Here is a 14,196-nt window from a genome sequence, read left to right as displayed (position 1 = left end):
TATCACACTTTGGTGCCCTATTCGTGTTGTGTGTCACAACCTCTCCTCCGAGAGCATTCAGGTTTAAAGGTCAAGTTCATCTTCATATACATGTGGATTGAGATAATACAGCAATATAAGTAAAGCACATCCATGAAAGTTTGAGGAAAATCAGCCAATCAGTTTAAAAGTTATGAATTTGTAAATTATCTGTGCAGTCACTGCTGGGGGAGAAGACTACTACAGTGTATGATGTCACATGCTTAGTAAAATATATAAAGAGAATTCCACAATATTCCATTTTTTTTAATAAGTGCACATTCCCTCATTTTGTAACTGACATATGTTAAGGGTAATGTTACTCCCCTTGCCTTCTGAAAGAGGCATATGTCAGTTACAATGAGGGAAGGTAGCACTTATACAAAAAAAATGGAATATTGTGAATTTCTTCATATCATTCTACTACATATGACATCACAACTGTAGTAGTCCTCCCATCCAGAGACTGCAAGATATTAAAACTTCATAAATTCTAAACCTCGATTGGGGGTGCGATTTTCCTCAACTGTCACTGGATGTGCTACTAATATTGACTGCTATTCTCTAAATCCACATGTCTATGAAGGTGGACTTGATCCTTAAGAATGCACAGAGGAGGGAGTGGAGAGAGAGAGAGAAACAAATGGGGAGAAAAAAAAAATGTCTTCTTGAAATCTAAGTAGCAATATCCTACAAAGAAGGCAAGAAAATCATGCTAACAAGGAATTCTACAATTAAAAATCACTTCTGTCTGTTTGTCTGCATGTGTTTGCCATTATCATGACATTTTACGATAAGAATTTAACAATACAAATCTTCCTATAAAAACCTCCAAATAATTTGCTTAACCCAGTTGAGGACGGACTGATTTTGCTACAACACGCATTTCCCACAGATATCTGCCCGAGTAAACTCGGGACTCGTCCTCAATTGCGTATTTACAGAATGTATGCAAACCTGGTTCTTTGGGTTTGGGTGGGGCACGTTTCCTTGTGGTAGCCGGCGTGCTATATGTTCTCAACGTTCTCTTTCTGCTGATACCATCAGCAATCACAGGCTTGTCTGAGTTAATAAATGTTATCATGGCAGTCTGCATGGGATTGTGGAATGTGGCGCTGGGAACGATGGCGATGTTTTGACAGGGGACGTAGATGGTCTTGATCTTTGGCCCTTGACCTGTCGAGAGTACCTGCCTATTATTGACACTGACCACGGCTTTAGGCGCAGGCACCGACTTCACCCTGAGAAGTCCCGTTTGCTTCTCTGGGCTCTGCGGCTGACTCTTTGTCGTGGGCACTGCGACAGACACATTGGTTCTATTGGTAGGTGTCGTTTTCGATCTGTCCACACTGGGCGTTTCATATGTAACCACCCGCGTAGGTGTCGCTTGTGGCTTTGGCACTGTCCTATACGTGGGTCTTGAAGTAACCAGAGGGGCTGTGGGGCTCATACTCCATCGGTATCGTTTTGGTTTCACCACGCTGAAGTCCTTGCTGCAGGAGCTGCAGTATGAGGCATTTGTTGACCACACACCACAGTTTGCACAAAGAGCCTCCTGCAAAGTATAAACAGAAGATACCATGCCATTTAAGGCATAATTTACCATTTGCAGATGAAACAAAAACCCAGCATTAGTGCTTTAAAATAGTTCTAAAATGTGAGTTAAGGATAGAAACAACCACTGTAAAAATTTGAATCCGTATAATCGATGTTAAGTATTGTTAAATACACAAAATGTGAACAATAGTTATAATAAGAATGCTTCCAGACTAAACCATCTACAGTTATGGTTTATTGAGAAAAATGTTGATATCTCCTTATATTTTAGGCTTTATTGTGAGAAAATTCTATATGGTAGGATGTTTTGTGATACAACAGACCTATACATATGCATCAAATGTGATATCTTGAACATTTTTGAAATCACTGCTCCCAAAGGTAAACAGGAACTTTAATGCAAGATATCACATTAAACTGCGAGAAATACACTGCATATTTGGTCATTTTTGCACTTGTGTTTAATTTTTCATGAATGTTGAAAGTCAACCAATATTTGAAAAGTAACAACACAAAAAATTATTGCCCCTCATAACATGATCTGCATTGCACTTTCTTTTTTTTTTTACATCTCTGAGAAAGGAAATTGATAACTCTTCTCTTGAAAAGTGAAACTAACTTGCATGTTCAAATTCTTGAAATATATGGCATAAACAGTCTCTGCCATATACAACTTTCAGAATGTATCAACATTCTTTGTGCATATTATTAAACTACAGCAAGTCAGGCATATACTGGAGGATGGCTGTAGGATTGCCAGCCACGAAAGAACTAGAGTACATGGAGTACTCTTCATTTAGTATGGACAATATGGACAATGAATTGTCACAACTGGGGGGCGTTTCATCAACGAGTTCGTCGGAGGTTTTCACCGACAAATTTGCTACCAGCCAATCAGACGCAAGGATTTCAGTAGCTTTTGACAGTTGTCGGTGTAAATCACCGACAAAAAGTTTCATGAAACACCCCCCTGATCTCCACATAGACAAACTGTAAACTTAAGTGCGCATACTTGACGACATCACAAGATTTGTCTAGTATCCTTTCATGTGTTCCCCTATTGTCCTGAGCCATCAATAGGACAGGTACTATTCTTTATTCCAGTGGATGAAATGAACACAAAGCTTGTGTGTAACCCTTTGTCCTACAACAAGGGGTAGTGTGTATTCAACAAGTGGGCAATCAGTTGGATAAACTTATAAGGGAAAACATACTAGTTTTCATATGCAAAATTTTAGCCCAAAAGGTCTGCCAGAAGTACTCCAGTCTCTCAGCTTACTCGATCACGGTAACTGTGGTTTGGCAATTTTGTATAATTGCTAATCACGTAATATTCTATTTCTGATACTAACTACTGAATGGGGATGGCGCTTCACAAACAGCCGTTGCATACAAATGATCCAAATTATTTTACACTTTTGATCTCAAAATACTTCTAAACAACTCATTATAGTGGCAAATCGCTTCAGCCAGAAGAGTTTTTTGGCAGACCCTTTTGATGTACTGCAAAGCAAATTCCGAATGGTGGAAGATGTTTTGGCTTTAATGGCCAAAAACAAGGGCATGACTTTGAGCAAAAAGTGACATAGACCAACCTCACTATGCAAAAAGAAGATATAAGCAGAATAATGAGCATCACCTCTTGGAAGGGGGAGGAATGAAAAATTTATCCAACTTGGGGGTATTATGTTCATCATCGAGAGCAAAAGAGTGCAACATGATCATTTCAAGTAAAATAAAATAGCCAGTCAGCTATATGAGCAGGTTTATAAAGTGGTAATCATTAACTATCCAGTGTATCTCTTCAGACTGACTTTGAGTGTGAGTTTGAAGGCTGCATTAATTGGAAGAAATCATAGACATTAAGTGTGTGGGGACATTGTCACCCCATGATGGGTAGACGAGATCAGTTTGGATAGATTGAAGGGTAGATAAGATGTGTTTGGATGGAATAGATGAGATGGGTAGATGAGATCAGGTTGGATAGAATGAAGGGTAGATGACATCAGTTTGGATGAAAAGATGAGATGGGTAGATAAGATGACATACCTGATGCTTTCCAGACTCCTTGGTATCACTTGACTGGGAGGAATCACTTTGTTCAGACTGGCTTGATGATGATTTGTCTGTAGACCAGCATTTAGAGTGTGATAGCTTTAAACATCATAATCATTATAATGAACGAATAAAGAGAGGTTGATAGAATTAAAATCTTCAAATAGCTCATCATCATTGAAAAGATAACCACAAGTTTGTCATCTGGTGCATATCTTTCAACCTGAACTACATAGAAAACTTTTGCAGGAGTTTTTCATTCAGTCTTATATTCAGTCTATTCAAGTACTTAATCTCACCGCACTGCACTCTTTGCAATGAATGAGACAAAAACAGGCTGTTAACCTCTGTAACAACGATAATGAAGTGATTATCAGATTAAGCTGAAATATTGCTCCCATACTGAACCTATTCTATATATAACTGATACCACTTTATATGCAGTAGCATCATCCTTTCAAAAGTTATCAGCACTGAAAGTGAGGAGTGTGAAAAGGGTATTTAAGAAATGAAAAGGGGCCTCTGAGACATTCCTTATCACAATATTCTACAAAAGCGGTGTTCTAGAAAAACTGCAAAAAACACAATTCCACATTCATCGTATGATCCCTAAGTTTAGAATTATCCAGAAAAAGACTTGCTCTTTTTGAAAATAAAAAAAAAATGACGATTGACTAGGTGGACCCATTTCACCTACTTCGAGTCCTCACTTAAAATGAAGGTGTGCGATTTTTGGTTGGTTTTGTGATGCATGGTCACATTTATCCTTATATTATCCAAGCTTGATAGGGCCATACCTGCATCACCAGCTCCAGAGCTGGGGCTGGAGGCACTAGCTGTCGTGGTGTCATTGACTTTGCCATCACTTTCTTGGCTGCTGTTCTGAACGACGGAGGGGCTGCTGCTGCTGCTGCTAGCAGTGGCGGTGTTCACCGGAGCATGCGGTGTTTGCTGCTGGTGCCCCGTCACCATCATGGAGATGGTCCGGGGGTTTTGAACCCCAACTTTCTGCTCTGGTGGCGTGGTCACTGGCTTCGGCAATGTTTCTCTGAGATTGAACACACATCAAGATTGAGTGAAAAATATAAAGTATTGGTGTCTGTCGCATTCAAAGTCATCATTTCCATATTCATTGAAATCAAGCATGGTCCAACTGCTTTTGTTGCCGTGAGATTGGCCGATCAACGATGGCAATACACAAAACTTAGGCTTAGTGTTAATAGAAGAAATAAATCTGCATGATGTCAGTGAGATATGACAACACTCTGTGTAAAGTGTTTATAACAAGTGTTAAAAAAAAAAAAAAAAACCTGACTGCTTTGAATGCCAAAATAAACAACTGTCTCTCAGAATTTAAAAGAAAGAACAAGATTTCTAGACAGATATTAACATTGATAAACACACTGCACATAATGTTTAAATCAATATCAATGCATACATTGTACATCCTGAAAATTTTAGAACAAAAACAAGCAAACAAACAAGACAAAATAATGTACATGTATATGTATCTCTGAGATTTCTAAAATGGACGTTAGATGGCCTTGGAATTCCAATATAAATGAAATAAGTAACGCTGTAATGCAGAGATTTTTTTTTTCCACTTTGCCAGTAAAGTTAGTATTTTCAGGTAAACAAATCCCACAAAATGCTCCTTCATACCATATACAGCAGCAGCTATGCTCATAACTATTGCATTCATATATCGCATTACATCTCTAGCAGTGTTTCATGCTGCTGCCATACTCTTCAGTTCCATTTTTCTTCACTATCTTTCACTGTTTCAACACCTAAATTTTTCATCAGAAAAGACACACAATATAATCAGTCCCATCTATGCATGAGGTTCTGGTGGGTGTAATGAGTTACTTTTCTCAATCTTTATCACTGCTTATCACAAGCAGGAATGTTATTCATCCAGACATGGCAACATTGTATAACACCCAAATAGTGCGGCTGCCTCTGACAAACCTGAAATCACGACGGTAATACACTAAAGGAGAGCAGTCCAAAAAATGAAAGTTATTTTCTGTATGCAGCCAAAAATACGACAACAGTAACGATCGCCATGTGCAGAAGAGTTCAACAATACTGAGTTTCAGCCAATCTTATCCGTTTCAGTGGTGGACCCACACGATGAAATCTGAGAAGAGATTTGAGGCATATGACCGCATGGGCCTTACTGTTTGGCAAAGTTCCAGATCCTCGAATTCGTGGATGGAGTTCCCTGTACGACGGAGGGAGTCGTCTGTTGCTGTCTCCTACTGTGGAACGTAAAAACACAACAGAAAGGGCACAATCAGTGCAAGGAGATTACAATCCCCTATGAAATGATGACATAGTTGCTAACAGAGATGAATACTAACATATTACCAGCAAGGCCAGAGTGTTATCAGAGGGCAACACCAACCCCAACATGTATTCGAGTAGGTGGGACTTTAACATGCTTTGTCATATCTAATCCCATACAGAGTGTGTATCAGAGTGTTTGGGGCTTCAGACCACATCCTCATTTAAGAGAAACCTTGGATAAACTCTCACTTCTCTCACACTGTGAGTACATTGCAGTTTACAAAGGAAGTGATGGACAATTTGATTGTCATCTGAAACATAACACAACACACACACACTCACCTAAGTGGTCACAGACAGACATGCATGTCCCATAGCAGTTTGTGCAAGATTACAGTACGTCCACTCTAAAAGTTAGTTTACATCAACATACATTTGTAGTGCAAAATATTGCGAGTGAATGGTATGCTTACATATATTGACAGTTTATTTAATGAAAGAACTATATGTCTGATCATTTTGTCCATGCCTAGAATGTATACCAGTTTAAATTAAATTCAATTAAATTCAATTCAATTTATTGATAATCATAAAAACAGAAATGTATGCAGTGTAAAATGTGCTGGGGAGTTCTCATAGAAAGCCAAAGGCTTGAGACAAATGTGATCCCTTCGTAGAGTTGTAATTTTTAGAGTTTGATTGCATAAAATTGCATAAAATTTCCACTGTATAACTACAAAAGAAAAAGAACCCTGAGGTAAATTGACAGGTGAGCATTTAAAAGGAACTCTGCAACCAAGCCTCTTGGTGTAGTAAATGAAACCACACTTAACTGAAGTACATATTTCAAAGCATAGTCTGCACTCACCCACTCATATGGAGGCCCGTGGCATTTCCTCTCAAACCGCCCCCTCGCCCCCTGCCGCGGCACTCACTGTTGACGCCTCTTCCTCGGCCACCTCTGCCACGCCCCCTGCCCCTCCCTCTGCCCCGCCCCCTTTCCCATCGCTGGGGAGTTTTGTCCATCTGGGTACACCTCTCTGGACTTGTTTGATGCAGAGACTGAGAGGAACTAAAGCAGAGAAAACAAAAAACAAAAGATAAAGACCACATAGTAAAAGGCATCATAATGTTAAAGCCCATAATACCGAAAAGGCAGACTGTGTTGCTGCTATTTTCTTTTTTTTTTTTTTCTTCTTTTTTTCTTTTTTGAATGCATAGGGAAGTGGACTGGGAATTTTCTTTTTCATCATGTATGACATTACCACTAGACGAGATATCAGTGATTCTACATCCTTCCATGCATATTAAAAGGCATACATCTATAAAAGGAACACATACCCGCAGAACAATCGTTGTTTCAGGGCTCTACGATAAAAACAAGACTATGAAATTCAGAATTGATTGAAGAAAAGTTGTTCAAAGGATAGTGCAAATATATTACCAGATAAAAGTGTTTTCCTTCTTGGTCAGATTAACATATAAATATAAACAAAATATTGTATAACTGTACTGATTCCCAAATGTCACTTTCGCCCAAATCTGCTACCTCAATTCCATGCTTTCCACATTGCTGCAGTTCATGGATCAAACAAACCTGCCAGATCTAAATGTTGTTTCAAGGATATAATAGCCATCCCCAACGTGAGAGAGAAACAGAATACAGTCAACTCCCATTGCAACAAAGTTCTCAGGACTGGCAGTTTTGTTTCATTATATCAAAATTTTGCACCTAGCTGAACAGCAATGACATACAGATATACTGTATACATTGTTATTTTTGCGTACAGATATTTTCGTGAATGAGGGCACAAACACTTTAGTGAGATGCTGTTTTCCCGAAATGACGCAATGACAGTAATATTAGAAGCGCACTATTACTACAGCACATGGTGGCATTTTTGCGTGTTGTCAAATTCAAGGTCAAAATATGATTTGTGAAATTCACAAAAAATTCAACCCTCGTGAAAAATAAGTTAATATGAAATATAGTATACAATGTAGATGAAAATTTGGAGGTCTGAATATATACTCCGTTGCATCAAGAATTTTGTTGTAGCTATGTTCCTTATATTGTAAAAGTGGAAATTTTCGCAGCGTTGAAATTTTCGTGCATTTCGCACGACCAGAAACTAGCACGAAAATGAAAGCACACAAATATTTTTGCTTGCCATATGTTCCAGTAGTTGATGTCCTGATCCAAGGGAATTAGAATCTAGCGAAACTCTTCTTATCCAGCCGAGCGTGAAAAAGTAGTTGCGTGAAAAAATCCACTTTTACAGTAACAGGAGTGCACTATGCACATTGTTGTCCACTCACTTGTCTCCAGCAGCTGAGAGGATTCTCAGTCCAATGCCATGCTTCCCTGCACCACGCCCATCTCTTACATGATCCCCTTCTGACTCTACAGAATGCACACAATCCTTGCCGGAAATCTTCTTCGGAATCGCCTTGGTGTTCTTTCGACTGTATGTCTGCACATTCATAAAACACAGAACAGAAGTGTACCTACAACTTGTGTGTGCACCTACTAATAAATCCTACTTATCAATATGGCTTTGCAAAAGGTATAGAAACGCTAATACACTACAAAGTAAAGTGATGAAAAAGACATGGATCCATTCTTAACCCATTGAGGACGAGTCCCGAGTATACTTGGGCAGGTGTCTATGGGAAATGTGTGTTGTAGCAAAATCAGTCCATCCTCAATTGGTTGATCAATACAAAACATTCAAGCCTTGTATTACTATTAATTTGCAATATCTGCTGGAATGATAAAGGGTAGAAATGAACAGATCTTTCATTTCTAGGGCGGTCAACTGTATCCATACTATTCAAAGGAGATGAGGAACTATATTATATGTCTGCTATCTGCCAAGTATGTCATACAAATGTACCATATATGGAAGGTATAGATTTGATAAGGATGTATGTTGCAATGACTAACCTTCATTAATGACTACAAGGTGATAGATCCACACAATCAAGCACTTTATGAACAAGAGGAAATACTCTAGAGTATAATGGGCTTTCAGAAAGCCACAGGTGAGAGAAAAAAAAGGGCCTCACTGATGATTACAGGAATTTCATAATGAAGCTGAAAGGCATAAAAAAATACAATTATGTGCATTTTATGGTACAATATTTCACATCACAGTTGTACGCAGAAATGAAAGAACAACTGGTCAAACCCAAGAAAGTGCGTTTACCTGTGGACTAAGGTGTTGGCTTGCACTAGTAGTAGAGGATGAGGATGAGTTTGGACCAATAACAATCACTTCTGGATCTCTGAAATTTAAAGACATATAGCTTGATGTACAATGTGTACAATATGTACTACACTTTACTGGAATGTTGTCTACTTGTATTAGGCATAGCTGTACACATCACTTGGCTGGGTTATGTGCAATGTACAGTTGTACATTAATGACATAACGATATTGCTAAAACAATCTTATGCAAAATAGCCTAAACACTTACAGTATGTACAGTACATACATGTGTACATGTATGTGCAGATACCACCAAATGATGTTACCTCATGTACACGTACACCAAAAAGTACACATTATACTGTACAATGTACTGACATTTGCAACCATTGATTCTCCATCATGATTTTGTTTCTATCTCTTTTGTTTGTTCATCAGGAATGTCTTTTTTTATCTAAACAACTTTATACTGTGTATATTCCATGTATGATGTTGCCACATTTATTACAATTAAAGTATTTCACCCAAGACAAGATGGTATTTGTACCAGTGCTTCAGGTTTCTGTTATGTTAACAGTATTTGCAAGATGAAAATACTGTAAACTGGCAAATTGTTGCATTTGCTGTATTTCCTGCTCTGCACAAAAAGCCCCTTCAATATACTACAGATGTATGGAATATACAATTAAAATTTACTTAAAACATTAAAAAAAAAGTTTGCATGTTCAACCTGTATATGTATTACTTGTACTATGTATTATATTTATCCTTCCCTTGCTTGACATGAGAGTTTTTGGTCAAACGCTTTTGACAGAAAAGCATGATTTATCATACTCCCTGATACTTAATTCTGGTAATAATGAAATATTGAGCTCATTTAGGAATGAATTACAGCGTAGGGCAAGGAAGAGCAAATGCTGTTAAGGTTTACATGGATTTGATATTCACTTGTGTTTTGCTTTTTACCCCAGGTGTATTCTCCTAAATGCAATTTTGCAGGTACAAAACAGAACAAGTGTACACTGTACACAATGTAAATTCAAAGCACTAGCAATAGACACTCAAATAAAAACAGAAACATGATGTAATGTACTGTGAGTCTATATCCCACACTATATTCGTAGATCTCTAATTCCATGCCCCCACTGTGTGATCAAGTGCATCAAATAATGATGGTACATTGTATGATTTAGTCTCCATTGTACCTCATGAGCAAAAACAAACAAACTTGCATGATGGCATTCCAGGTGTTGTGCCATTGAGATGAACTCTAGTATAAAAGATTAACTTTACATCAAGTTCATCTGACCAAAACCAATTACAATCTAATATTCTCCCGACTATAACATGATCTTGAGAAGTGGATATAATGACTAAAATATAGAGTAGGTTCCCTATTTTTTTTTTTTTTTTTGATAATTATCAAATAACATGCCAATACATGTATACATCTAACATGGTGGATATAATGACTAAAATATAGAGTAGGTTCCCTATTTTTTTTTTTTTTTTTTGATAATTATCAAATAACATGCCAATACATGTATACATCTAACATGGATGCAAATATCCAAAAGAAATATATCTAATAAACAAGAATTGAATACATGTATCCCATTTCAGTTTTCTGTTCACATGCAATGTATAACTGCACATCCATAGTGCCACACAAAACTATCTATCTATTACAACTTGAAGGGGAAACAACAAAGAATTACAGATGATATGCCAACATGTTTATTAGCATGCATAGAGCAGAGTTACATTGTACCACACTTGCCACAATGCAGTGTACAATGTACACAAGTTGTACAGTTGAACCTCTCGTATCCGGACAAGTCGGGACCGGGGCTCGTCCGGATAAGGGATTTGGCCGGATACGGGAGACTCAATGCTTTATACATGTAGAGTCTACATATACATACACATGTACTAATGTAGCCCATTGTAGTACCACATGTAGTAATGTGTATACTGCAACCTTTTCATTGTTACACACAGTAACAGACCCCAAAATAGAGGTTCGTGTTTGCAAGAATGAAATCATTTTCTTTTATAAATTCTTGGGATGATTTACCTAAATAATTATTAAGAAATGTATCCATTGGGAATCCCCCTTTCCTCCCGTAATTATTAAAAAAAGATTAAAAAAATCACGGCGAGATTGCGTCCGGATAATAGAGAGATCCGGATAAAGGGAGGCCGGATAATAGAGGTTCAACTGTATGTGGATGTTGTATGTCACATGCACAATCACCAAATTTCAACAAATTTACTGATCAGTGTTTTGTAATATCTTGTTTGATAGTTTGATGTACAACTGCAAAATACCGTACAACATACTTTTGGAATTTTTACATGTACAGGAAAGTCTCAGAAAGTGACTCTCAACCCTGTAACCTACAAGAGATCTATAATTCATGGGGGAAAACAAAAAGCATTGTGATACACTGCTTCTGACCTCATCAAAGTTCAATTGAATTCAATGTTTGATTACTGGCAAATCAATACATTTCCATAATTTAGATCTCTCCTCTAACTTCATCAATTCTATCTAATAATTGAATAAATTTATCACATGTGTATTCATGTCTTCTTCCTGATCCATGTTTGAGTGACTCTCATCTGGAACTTACTTTGAACTAGAGAAGCACTCTGAGAGCGCAGACCTCTGCCAAGCATGCAGCTCATTTCCTCCACCACTGTTCTTGTTCTCACAGTGATTTCCACCCATACGTACTTATAGCATTGTGTGCTGAAAGTCGCCCGATTTCCCAATATAGAAGCCTTTGTTACGTCATAAACCCTCAGGTGCATGGCGCGCCTCGCCCTAGCAGAAACTAGAGCACGCACTTTAGTGCGTGCATGCAAACCTCAAATACGTGCAGCCTGAACTCCCAAGTTCAATGACCCTACCTACCAAAATATTAAAAAATCTGTCATAAATTCCCCAAAAATTCTCGGATCACTACCAAAAGTTAATTGTTTGTTACTTGTGTCATTCTAAACCTTTCCTGCAAGTTTCATCCAAATCCATTAACTAATTTTTGAGTTATTTTGCACACAGACAAACAAACTAACCAACAGACAAACAAACAGACAAACAAACCAACGGTAACGAAAACATAACCTCCTCCCTTGGCGGAGGTAAAAATGCTTCAAAATGTTATGCTTTGGCCTCAGACTCCAGACCCAAGAAATATGACCTAATGATCCATGATCTATCATGTACAGAGCTACATTACTATGATACTTGAAAATATGATACTTCATTGACTTCATAGCTGTATCACTATGTATATGGGTATAACCATATCAAGGTCACCGTGGTAATCGTGACTAAAATACATTAAAGCCATCTATCTTCAGCAAGTCTAATTTATTGCAAATTAGGACTTCCCAACAATTTCGCAAGTGGTCAAGTTCGCAATCAAACAGTACAGTACTGTTACGCACCTGGTTCATGTACACCATTTGTACTGTCCACTGCAAATGAACAATTTATGAGTGCTTGTTGTATTAATATGTCAGCATCAGAGTTGATAATTGTGTATGTTCTTAAATTTATCAATAGTGCCAAACTAGCGAAATTCACACAAATCAAAACCTTTAAAGACTGAAATATATGGCATATATTATTTAGAAGTTCTACACAGATGGAAAAAAAAAGTATATTTACATATTGCCCTGTGCATCATTACCTAAACCAGGTACGAAAATAAACTTACTGGGTAGATGAGGTCTCTTGTCCAGAGGTTCTTTTGTTTGGTGTCTGCACTGTACGTGTTAAAATGCTCTGCTGAAAACCATGGGTCGGATCTTTATCCACTGCGTCCAAAGCTAACGAGGAGACAAAGGGGAAAAGGACTGAAGTGAATAAATTCATTCTGTTTTATAGACTGTATTGGGCGAATTTGCCATACATGTGTACACAATAGCTGGCCTTGGGGAGGATGCAACATTTATTGCCTTAAGTACAATCATACTGCCGGAGTCTTCAAATTGGGCAATACGATTTCAGTGAGGGCAATAAATGTCTCGGGCAAAACCAGTGCTGCGGGACTTACCCGACAAAACCTTAACATGGATGCTCAAGGGAGTTCTTCCGATGTCCATGCAAATCTTTTCAGGTTTGGGGATAAAATCTGAAAGGAAAAGTGACCCTAGGCTTGTTCATAATAGCACCCAGTTGTGTTAATCAAATAAGCGAATGTGTGATGTCTTGCCAAACGGCAGGGCGCATCTCTTCCACCCTATGCACAGCCCATACCATGATTGTCTGTGCAGCTCGGGGACAATCGATACTAGTCATGAATGTGGTTGGTCAGTTGTGAAAAAGAAGATCTCTTGAGACCATTCCCAAGAAACAGAACCAAGCATGAAGGGACATGTAGGGTAAAATGTACACTTGGGTGAATGCCACACTAACAGATTCAGTTTATACTACAGTATCTTGGGCCATTATTACTGAAGGCAGGTTATATTGCATACAATTGTACACATACCTGGTATGCCTGTTACGTGTACTGGTATTGGCACACACTTCCAAAGCATTATCTTAGCCAACAAATTCTGGCAAAGGCAGATATTTAAGGGGAAAGTGCCTAAATTTGGTTGTCGGTAGTTCATAATGCCAAGTTCCACCTAACATTAACTGTCAACATTGGCAACTATTACATGAAATTTAAAAACAGATTTCAGAAGGCCAAGTACACAAATAACTACCAACACAGACTGGAATTTTGTAGGAAAATTAAGGGTATGACTTTTTTTTTTCTTGTCATAATATTTCTGTGGGTATAAATTGATTGTCAAAACTTTGGTCTATACAGTAGCTTCATGGCTAAATGTTACCTGCACAAATGTCTTCAAACAATATTGTAACCCACAGGGAAATCACTGTGTGTAGAAATACCTATTACAGTATGCATCTTGCCATAGACTAGCTGTATGTACGGTAAGTGCACTGGCTCAGTTCAGAAGAGCAAGGCAAATTTGAAATACTGTACATTACAATATGCCATACCTTTTCTTGCCATTGTACACAATTCTGTAACGTTTT

General features: G+C 38.0%; 1 protein-coding gene across 1 annotated transcript in view; it reads right to left on the bottom strand.

The window, feature by feature from the left end:
* Positions 1-13,059, bottom strand: part of LOC140242595 (uncharacterized) — a 31,812-nt gene extending 18,753 nt beyond the window's left edge. The window contains 8 exon segments of the mRNA XM_072322346.1: positions 976-1,573; positions 3,625-3,701; positions 4,428-4,678; positions 5,814-5,894; positions 6,791-6,994; positions 8,242-8,396; positions 9,132-9,210; positions 12,863-13,059. Of these exon segments, the coding sequence (XP_072178447.1) occupies positions 976-1,573; positions 3,625-3,701; positions 4,428-4,678; positions 5,814-5,894; positions 6,791-6,994; positions 8,242-8,396; positions 9,132-9,210; positions 12,863-13,059 (1,642 nt within the window).
* Between the last annotated feature and the right edge of the window lie 1,137 nt (positions 13,060-14,196).

This window comes from Diadema setosum, chromosome 19, assembly GCF_964275005.1.
Source record: "Diadema setosum chromosome 19, eeDiaSeto1, whole genome shotgun sequence".
Taxonomy (NCBI): Eukaryota; Metazoa; Echinodermata; class Echinoidea; order Diadematoida; family Diadematidae; genus Diadema; species Diadema setosum.
The sequence above is the reverse complement of the archived record's forward strand: the minus strand, read 5'-3'. Positions and strand labels throughout refer to the sequence as shown.